Below are 10,998 nucleotides of genomic sequence, written 5' to 3'. Positions count from 1 at the left end.
ATTTAAATTTATTACTTTTTCACTAGGCCTCAGTAGTTTCTTTGCTGTTTGATAGTGGGTACTGTAAGTTCTCTTCCTGATCTCTCTGTCAGGGTTTACATCACGCTCTGTTCCCTCTCTTTCTGGCTGTGACACTGGCTGGTTTGTTTGAGTGTTGTTGTTTGGCCAGCTGACACACAATAGCCATGTTAACTACTATTCTCTGCCCACTCAGTATGCAGCTGTGTGTAGTAATGTGCCGCTTACAGGTGCTCATTGTTTTTCTCTCTTACATACGACTGATGCATTATTCACTCTACATATGATTTCATTCACAGTACAGCTATCCTGCAAGTTACATCATAACAAAAAGTTATGCATTGTGGTATCTCTCTTCAATATTTGAGAAACTGGACATTTTAATTAATGATTTAACAATATTATTAATCACTTTCTTTTTCTCTCTCTTCTTCTTCTCCTCATTGTTTACTGTGTCTGTCTTTCTGTGATTTAAAAATTTTTTTTTCTTTTGGTGTCTTTTTGTCATCATGTACTAACACCTCCCTCTCATTTCCTGCACTCCATGTTTTGGTTGCTCCTGTCTTCGTCGCTCCTGATAGGACACAGGCAGAGATGGCCCATACGTGCCGCGGCACCATCAACCTGGCCACGGCGCACATCGACACTGAAGACGCCTGCAATATTGTTCTGAGCAGTGGGGGGCGCACGTACCATCTGAAAGCCAGCACAGAGGTGGAGAGGCAGAGATGGGTCACCGCACTGGAGCTGGCCAAGGCCAAAGCCATCCGAATGATGAATGATCAGTCTGGTAAGAGCGGGAAAATTCTGGTGAACATAGATAATTTTTTTTTAGTTTGTGCTTTTAAACTGAAATTGATCATTGCCACACTGATTTGCCAACATTTTATTTGGGCTTGTAAATTGATTGTCCATATAATAAGCTGGGACAATGATTCTACTATATTCGACACATCACATCAGTCTTTAACAAACATTTATCTGAAGTTTCCTGGAAACAATAGGTCACTTTTAAGTTGCTTTTATAGCAAATGAGGACACTCATCTGCCTTTTTAGCAAGATGGCATCTAATCATATGGTTGAAAGTGTTACTTTGTAATTGAAACAGTATAGAAATGCTCGTCTGGATCCATGTTTTCTCTCTGCTTAGAACTAATCGTGTTAATTGAGCTGCTGCATAAAGGTTTTTAATGGAAAATGTCTGTGCTTTTAGACAATGACCCCACAGCCCCGCTAACACACCGTTATCAGTCTGGTAAGGTGACTGGGCTTCTTACAGAGGCTTTGCATCATGTTTGCAGGGTTGGTGTGTAGTTCAGAGTGTTTGCAGAAAATTGCAGGGCTCAGCAATAAGAATTTTCTTCTTCTGGTCCAGTCAGGAGATCAAATTTGCGCTGGCCATGTCATTGGATTTTCACTGGCCGCACCATAAAAAGGTCTGTTTTTATTTAAAAAATGTTTTTAATTAACTAACTAAAAACTAAATTAAGGTTTTGTAAGGGTCATGAACTGAGGAATCAAAATTCCCTTGATCTTTTCACATATAGGAGGTCATTGTATTATTAAAAACATCCTGTAAGTTTCAGAACTGATAACTTTCTCATTAGTCTAAAAACAGTTTATATTGAAGCCAGTCTGCCAAAAAAACAGGGGCCGGATTCACGAAAATCTTCTTGAGAAATAAGTTAAGAAATTTCTTAAGATAAAAAAGTTCGTAAAAATGTTCTTAAGTGCAATTCTTGAAAAATTCTTAAGTTCTCAAATATATTCTTAAGAACATCTTAGTTTTTTCTTAAAGGGGTCATATGATGCTACATGCACTTTTACAAGTTGTTTGAACTGAAATGTGTGTTGGCAGTGTGTGTACACAACCACCCTAAAATGATAAAAAATCCACCCAGTGTTTTTTTTTATCTGCTCGCCGCTGAAGACGCAGTGGATTACGTTTTTTTTTTAAGGGAATGCGCCCCCCGATCTACATAAATGCGTCTTATGTTCGCACGCATCATGTTTTCATTAAGACCCTAAAGAATCATATCAACTTGTGGAAAATGGGCATCCTATGACCCCTTTAAGAAGAAAATAACAGTGAATACATGACGCACTGATAAACTCACACCTTATTGTCTTTTTGCGCTTCCTGCAGATTACCCTAATAATCTTAGTAAGCACGCACATTATTTTCGTCGCGAGTTTGACTGGCATTCAGCTTCACGTTTTTAATGCGCCGTGTTTTTGAACAGTTATTTTTAAAATAGCCTGTCTCAAGCTGCAGCGATATGTTTCATTCATTTTTGTGCTGTGTTTTTGCGCTCTCATCTGAGTGAACGCTTCCGGGATGTGTGTCCGCACTACTACAGCAAACGCGTCCTGCGCATTCATGTGCCCAGAATACTGCCAAAGATTATGTCGTATAAACTCAAATTAAAAGCGTTCAATTAAAGCTCCCTATCTGACTCATTTTAGAGTTGCTACTGAGTTTTGAAGTCAGCAAAAAGTAGCGTCACACATAGACTAATCATGACCGATCATTGTTTACACTATCAGTCATTGCTGTCATTTCTAAATTCATTAAATAATTCTTACTGTTTGGGATTTAAGACAAGTCTGGGGCTGTCCTAAATTTAAGAAGTTATTTATGATGATTTTTAAGAAGATCCTTTTCAAGAATTTGAATTCTTCTCAAGTTTTGTCTTAAAGGGGTCATATGATGCTTTTTTAAATATCATTATTTTGCCTGGTTGTGGAATATGTGACTTTATGTCATAATAGTGTAGCTAAACACGGTCTCCGCAGAAGATCAACACCTGCTTATACATCACTGCCTGTTTAGCCCCGCCCACTGATTCATGCATGTAGTGTAAATAATGAGAGAGGCAAACTCAGGTCTACACAGCAATCAATTGAGAAACTTTATTTTATGAACTTAATTCTTAATTAATGTCAGTAAGAACTTGGTCCTTTGTTCACTTCATTTTACCGCTGATTCGTTTACAAACAAGGCACAATTCCATGCAGGATTCTCAGAAAGATTGAAACTAAAAGACAATGCTGTGCTGACTATATTGGATCTGACAGTAATGTCGCACTACACAAGTTTGAGTAACTGTTTTTATTACGTGGTCACTATTGCTTTGTCTGTTATTACAGATTGTTTGATATTTACTGAATAATAATGTGTTTTTAACCTAAATCCCAGCCGTGTCCATCTGTGAAGGATGTAGACTGTCAATCTTACACAAATGTTAGCCAATCATTGCAGTGGGCAGTGTTGGGTAAGTTACTCTAAAAAATAATTAATTACTAGTTACTAATTACATCTTCAACAGTGTAATTAGATTACTGTACAAATTACTCTGTCCAAAAAGTATTTAATTCATTATTACTAATTACTTTCTAAATCCTATATCAACCTTGACAAGTTAATGAATAAGGATAGACATGAAACGGTTCTTTTAATTCTTTCAAATAAATAATAGACAACTACATAAATTATTCTGGTCACACTTTAGATTAGAGTCCAAATCTCACTATTAACTAACTGTTAACTATGACTTTTGCCTCAATATACTCCTACTTACTGCGTATTAATACTTAGTAAAGTAGTTGTTAAGTTTAAGAATTGGGTAGGATTAAGGATTTAGAATAAGGTCTTGCAGAACAAGACATTAATATGTGTTTTTTTTTAAAGTAATAATAAACAGCAAATATCCCAGTAATATTCATGCTAATAACCAACTAGTTAATATTGAGAATTGGACACTTAAGTGTTACCAATGTTCTTATTAACTCACCAAAGTATTTAAAGTTAGAAGGGTACATAAAAAGCATGCATTTTAAGGTTGGACTTAAAATTTTGATGTTAAAGTCGGCATGAAACGGAATACGATTGTCTTTTTATCTCTACTGTGATGTATAATTCCTAGTGAAACAGCATCTGAAATGAGAGGGCGGGACTTGATTTCGTCCTTCGGGAATTGATTGGATCATTGGAAGTTGGCGTTGCTAACAAAATGCAGGCAGATCTGAATGCCAGTTTGCAGTTAGTTGTGGGGGGATTTCTCTCCACTGGATTCACCGCCGACACCCTAGAATGAAGAAATGTTTTATTTATTGAGGAAGACGACGACGAGGATGATCAATGGCACAAAACATGCCTAACAGCGCGCGCACGAGAGAGAGAGAGAGACGCGTGCGTGAGAGAGACTGCCTGAATGACTGAGCGCGTCCTCCATCAGGTTAAGTCATATTCATAAAAAAATAGTTTGCGATGTTCTAAGAGTAATGTTGTGGTAATATCGTAATATCCTAATATCCTTTCAATTTTTAAGGGTAGTGTACTCCCCCATGGCTTGCGTCAGCACTGGTCAATGCATTGATTTCTATAAAGTGAAGCATCAGCTTCAGCTTTTCCCCCTGTTGTTTATCCCAGCGTTTACCCCTCACGTCACTAGCTCCGCCCTTGCGCCATAGCTCGTGACCGGAAGAGAAGATGAGTCGTTTTGAGGGGGAGGGGAGGTTAACATTTTTGATTAAAGATTACGAGGGCACATGAATTTAAAAAAAATAATTAAGTGCACGGATAAATTATTTATTATAAACACTACAGTATTCCATTAAAAAATAAGAATTTTCAATTTTGATTTCATGCCGACTTTAAATCCACTATTGCATTGTACACTGAACAAAATTATAAACGCAACACTTTTGTTTTTGCCCCCATTTTTCATGAGCTGAACTCAAAGATCTAAGACTTTTTCTATGAACACAAAAGGCCTATTTCTCTCAAATATTGTTCACAAATCTGTCTAAATCTGTGTTAGTGAGCACTTCTCCTTTGCCGAGACAATCCATCCACCTCACAGGTGTGGCATATCAAGATGCTGATTAGACAGCATGATTATTGCACAGGTGTGCCTTAGGCTGGCCACAATAAAAGGCCACTTTAAAATGTGCAGTTTTACTGTATTGGGCGGTCCAGTTCAATTACATAAGAAGTAACTGTAATTAAATTACAGAAAAAAATAAGAGTAATCCCTTACTTTACTTTTTCAAGGGAAAAGCAATTCAATTACAGTAACTGATTACTTAGTAACTAATTACACCCAACACTGGCAGTGGGCATTTACTTCCAAGTCTACAGTCCGCCTCGCCTATTCAAACAGAGCGTTCTGATGAGGGGGGTCAAAATAGGACAGAAAATAGCCTATTGCTTCTGAATTATGATGTTTTTTGATGTAAAAATCTTGATAACATTATAAGTGGACCTCAGAGAACAGTACAAAATAAAAAACAAAGGCAGTTCATGACCACTTTAAAAAAAAAAACCTAATGAATAAATGTAACGGAATTAAGCAATAAGAACTGGTAATTAACCAGATATAATATATGAATTAATAGATGCACTTTGTCTGAAAAAACAATGACATATGATGATTTATCATTTTCAACCCATTCTAAATTTCGGAAAAAAAAGACATGACAAAGCGTCATCCACGTCAGCCAGCTGGCTAACATTATCCTGATAATGCATTTAAATTATCAGAATTGAACAACAATGTTCAATATATCATAGAAAACCAAATATTGAAATGTGAATAGAATTTTAAATTAAGACTTGAGACTATCTCACACTTTTCAGGCAGTCCTTTTTGTTGAGACCTGGAATGATTGCATTCGGACTGGACTGGCTCAAAGATGTTGTTTTTTTTGGATTGTTTAGTTTGCGGTAACTGCTGTGGGTAACTGCATTGCTTCAGATAGGTCAAATCTCTCTTTCCACTAAAGATGTCTTTGACCTGAACAGTGAGCTGTCGAGTGGATGGTATTAGCCTTTGGCTTGAAACACTACATACTGTAGATTTGTTCATGCTTCTCATTGACTGAATGCTGAACCAGGCTAGATGAGATGGTACCTCTGGGTTTCAGGACTGCATGGAGCATGATTTTATTGCTTATGTTTATGTAACAGTGCTATTCAAACTTTAGGACCTCTAGAGGACATGTTTACATGGACTGCAAGACTCCATTTATTTACTACTTTAGAACTGAGAGTTGGATATATACAATGTGAAGACAACATTCATTAATCAACAACCTCAAATGCAAATGGAAATATGAATTTAATCATTTTGAGAATATTAGGTCTTGTTCATATTATTGCAGTCAATGTAAATATAGCCAGTGCCTGCTATTTTGCAGCTCTCTCTTTTTTTCTTGAAAGACAAGGCACTATTTGGTCAAAGCTGTTGCTGCATGTGTTTAAAGATACATGGTAATTTCCTTTTAATTAAAAATCTCATTCCAGCGTGTTAGATCTGGTCTCCACGCCAGATAATAATTAGGATCCATCCCCAGACGCCAGATCCCGTCAGAAAATATCAGTTTGTCCAGTAACAGAACAACTAGTCAGCAGCGCTGTTAATCCAAACCCTGTTAACAGCAAGTCTGGTATCCAAAAATACCCAAAACGAGTGTTTAACAGTCTTCTGTCAGTCAAGAAGTTGACAGAGAAAAGCCAGAGAAGAGCGGAAGCAGGAGACGAAGTGATGATGGTAAAAAGTAACAGAGTTTATTGAACAATCTTAGTTGCGTATGTCTCAATGTTCAAACTTCGTCTGACCAGCACAAATTCAACATGTACTGTTACACCAAAACTGCTTCACAGCAACATCCCATAAACCTTGGGTTTCCATAAACATTCCCTCTTATCTATCTCCATTCATACAGACAAAACAGTTCTTGAAACCCCACAAGCATGAGATTGAACAACAATGAAAATGCATAAGCTAGGGAAAATTAATAAGAAATATAATATACAGAAATATAATAAATCAATAAGACGCCAGATCCCGTCAGAAAATATCAGTTTGTCCAGTAACAGAACAACTAGTCAGCAGAGCTGTTGATACCCAAAATGAGTGTTTAACAGTCTTCTGTCAGTCAAGAAGTTGACTGAGAAAAGCCAGAGAAGAGCAGATGCAGGAGACGAAGGGATAATGGTAAAAAATAACAGAGTTTATTGAACAATCTTAGTTGCGTATGTCTCAATGTTCAAACTTCGTCTGACCAGCACAAATTCAACATGTACTGTTACACCAAAACTGCTTCACAGCAACATCCCATAAACCTTGGGTTTCCATAAACATTCCCTCTTATCTATCTCCATTCATACAGACAAAACAGTTCTTGAAACCCCACAAGCATGAGATTGAACAACAATGAAAATGCATAAGCTAGGGAAAATTAATAAGAAATATAATATACAGAAATATAATAAATCAATAAACAATAAAAATACTTAAATAATATAATGATAAATAATACAAATAATCAAATGATAATTATAATCAAATAATAAATCATATGATATGAAGCGTCATTTAATTTGGAGTAAGAGAAACTGGGGGAGTGGCTTTATTGCGTCAGACATGTGTCACTTTGCTTGAAGCTGATTGGTCAAATTTCGGGTTGAGATCTCTAAACCAGAACATAACCTGCCCCGGAGCTGGTTAGCTGTGGAGCGTAAGTTACTATAGTGATGAACACCACTAAAAGCCAAGCCACTTTCATGGTACCTAAAACCCAGGATTGGTGCAAACTAAACTGAAACTTACCTAGCCAGCTAATCCGGCATCATGGTACAGGCCCCAGGTCTCCACGCCAGATAATATTTAGGATCCAGCCCCGAACGCCAGATCCCGTCAGAAAATATGAGTTTGTCCAGTAACATAATAACTAAGTTAGCAGCGCTGTTAATACCCAAACCCTGTCAACAGCAAGTCTTGTCTGGTATCCAAAATACCCAAAACGAGTGTTTAACAGTCTTCTGTCAGTCAAGAAGTTGACTGAGGAAAGCCAGAGAAGAGCAGAAGCAGGAGACGAAGTGATGATGGTAAAAAGTAACAGAGTTTATTGAACAATCTTAGTTGCGTATGTCTCAATGTTCAAACTTCGTCTGACCAGCACAAATTCAACATGTACTGTTACACCAAAACTGCTTCACAGCAACATCCCATAAACCTTGGGTTTCCATAAACATTCCCTCTTATCTATCTCCATTCATACAGACAAAACAGTTCTTGAAACCCCACAAGCATGAGATTGAACAACAATGAAAATGCATAAGCTAGGGAAAATTAATAAGAAATATAATATACAGAAATATAATAAATGAATAAGCAATAAAAATGCTTAAATAATATAATGATAAATAATAAAAATAATCAAATGATAATAATAATCAAATAATAAATCATATAAATGACTAATGATTATAAAATGATTATGTGAATAAATGATTATAAATGAATAAGAAAAAACATAAAAATAAAAACCCAACACACACAATTTGCACGTGAGGATCTAAGGATCCTTCAAGAGCTTCCCAATACTTAAATTAAACTCTTGGGTCAAGCTGTAAATGTTATTATACAAAGCTGTATGGATCACTCAGTGTGTTGTCTGTTAGTTCTTTGGCAGTTCTCAGGGTCAGAGTGGGTCAGCACGTTCGCCATGTTACAGCGCTGTCCTATATTTGAGACCTGAAGCGCTCATCTCCTGTGACACACACAGCTGTCATTGCTCTGTGAGCTCCTGAAGCAGATGTCTTCTGCTTTTGGGTAGAACTTGTGTTTTATGTACTCATAGCTCCAGACGTTAACCGTTCATGTACTTTAACACTGAAGGAATGTTTTGCTGTATTTTATGAACACGAATGAGTGTAGAAAATGTGTAACTTTTCATTCAGTTATTCATGGGTTGTATGTGCCATTGTACTTAGCTTGTTTAAATGAAAAATTATAACTGACAAGAGTAAAAAAAACTACAGATATTTTATAATTCATATTTTATGTTTGAATAATTTTTTATTTTATTTTTCAGATTTTAAATAATTTTTTACACAAAGATATATTGCTCAAATTAGTATTCATCATATAAGTGGGATAAAGTGGGGAAAAATGTTTTCTGCTTTTAAAAGTTTCACCACAAGGGGGCAGGTGTGTTTATTTTGGCACGTGATTTCAGTTCTCCCGGTAAGAGACTCGAACCCGCAACCTTGGATTTCGAGTCCGACTCTCTAACCATTAGGCCACGACTTCCCCCCCACGAGAACCTAGCCAGCACTCACGTGACAACAGAGCTCTTTTTTATTTCTCTCTCTAATCTCTCTTGTATGTCAGACTCTCATCCATATGAAACCCTGGCTGTGCTCCAGCCCCCTCTCTTCATTCCATTCCAGATGCTGCCCACTCTTTCCTCTCACACACAAACAAACCCAAGCTTTCTATTTTTGCAGAGCTGTCACATTCTGTGTATTCTGTCTATGCGAGCGGTATGTGTGTCAGTATAAATGACTGATTAATTCCTCTGTAGAGTTGAATGGCAGACAGAACACTGATGATGTTGTGTGTGTTTGTGGTCAGTGCACCTGAACTCTCTCAAACTAAAATGATTCAATCCCTTTGTCTGTGTGCCATGTATAAATGGTCTGTAATGAATCATGTTCAGAACATGAAATACTAAAGGCCAGTGAAATCACACAACTCCCCAGCTTCCTCTAACTTTTCTGTGTTGTAAGAACTAAATGCAAACAAAAGGGTGACAGAGCCCAAACTTTGGAATGATCTCCCTTTTTCTGTAAGGTCAATAAAGTCACTGCCAAAATGTAAGGTTAAAAGCAGATCTTTTAAAGATTTCTTGAGCATCTTTGTGATGGGGTGTTTTTGATTGTTTACCTTGTCTATGACTGTGTGTTGATCTCTGTATTTCTTTTTTTATTCTGTGGTTGTATGTTATTTATGCATGCGTGTTAGTGACAATGAAGCACTTTGGGCAATCAGTGGTTGCATTAAATGTGCTATATAGATAAATAAAAAAGGAAAAAAGAAAAGAACTTAGACATTTAAATTTGTACAAAATACGATGGCTTACATTAAAGACCACATATAGATCATATAGCTAGCATAATTCCATAATACAAAATTAATGTGTATATACAGTACATATACTACCGTTCAGAAGTTTGGGGTCTGAAATTTATTTGATCAGAAAAAAAAAAAAAAACAGTAATGTTGTGAAATGTTATTACGATTTAAAAGAATAATTTTTCATTTTAATATATTTAAATTAATATAGGAATAAAATGTAATTTAATCCTGTGAATGTAAAGCTGAAATTTCAGCAGCCATTACTCTAGTCTTCAGTGTCACATGATCATTCAGAAATCTTTCTAGTATGCTGATAACATTTCTTATTACAATCAATGTTGAAAACAGCTGTGCTGCTTAATATTTTTGTGGAAACCATGATACTTGTTTTTGTTAGTATTAATATAATTACTCTTTTTCTTTTATTAAAACAGATGAGAAATATTGATGACCCTTTAAACTGCTCATGTGAAAATCAAGGTTAAGATTAAAATAATAAGATACTACTAAACTGGAACCGAAATATTTTTTTTCAAGCATGATTTGGTCTAGACAAGGTTTTCAGTGGAAAATGCGGTTGCCTTTGTCAGCCTGAGCTGTGCTGAAATCTGATGATGTCAGAGTGTGATCTCCTGAAGGAAGTGAGAGACAGAGAAGTGGGTCAGACTCACATCATTGATCTCAAGCTTTTAGATCAGCACCATGAGCTCTAAAAGCCCCGCTCAGAACAGTGTCTATTTTTGCACCAGTATTTTTATCTGCATCCCCACCTGTCTGTCTGTCTCTGTCTCTGTCTCTGCCTCAGAATCCCAGAAGACCCACCTCACTCTGTTTGTTTTCACACATACTCTGAGTCACTCTGACAGCGGCTGATCCCTGTGCTCCAGTGTCTGGTTGTCAGGATGGTGGGAGTGGGTGTCATGGTGATGTGATCCTGCACTGAGATCCTGCATAGACTGAAATACAGATTCGCCAATGCCAAGGTCATGGGATTTAATCCCTGGAGAACACATATGATAAATGTGTAGCTTGAAGGCTTTGTAGGTGTCT

The 10,998-nt window shown here is 36.7% G+C and overlaps 1 protein-coding gene across 2 annotated transcripts in view; it reads left to right on the top strand.

Annotated features, from left to right (window-relative positions):
• The first annotated feature begins 599 nt into the window (after nucleotides 1-599).
• The window catches only part of LOC107687692 (oxysterol-binding protein 2-like), a 52,354-nt gene continuing 41,955 nt past the window's right edge, over nucleotides 600-10,998 (top strand). Inside the window, exons 1-2 of one of the 2 annotated variants that reach the window (XM_016485136.1) lie at nucleotides 600-808; nucleotides 1,233-1,274. In XM_016485136.1, coding sequence (XP_016340622.1) covers nucleotides 613-808; nucleotides 1,233-1,274 — 238 coding nt within the window. In that variant the 5' untranslated portion in view covers nucleotides 600-612. The remainder of the gene's footprint in view (nucleotides 809-1,232; nucleotides 1,275-10,998) is intronic. The other variant, XM_016485137.1, reaches the window with a different exon arrangement.

This window comes from Sinocyclocheilus anshuiensis, unplaced genomic scaffold (assembly GCF_001515605.1).
Source record: "Sinocyclocheilus anshuiensis isolate Anshui unplaced genomic scaffold, SAMN03320099.WGS_v1.1 scaffold281, whole genome shotgun sequence".
NCBI classification, from domain to species: Eukaryota; Metazoa; Chordata; class Actinopteri; order Cypriniformes; family Cyprinidae; genus Sinocyclocheilus; species Sinocyclocheilus anshuiensis.
The sequence above is the reverse complement of the archived record's forward strand: the minus strand, read 5'-3'. Positions and strand labels throughout refer to the sequence as shown.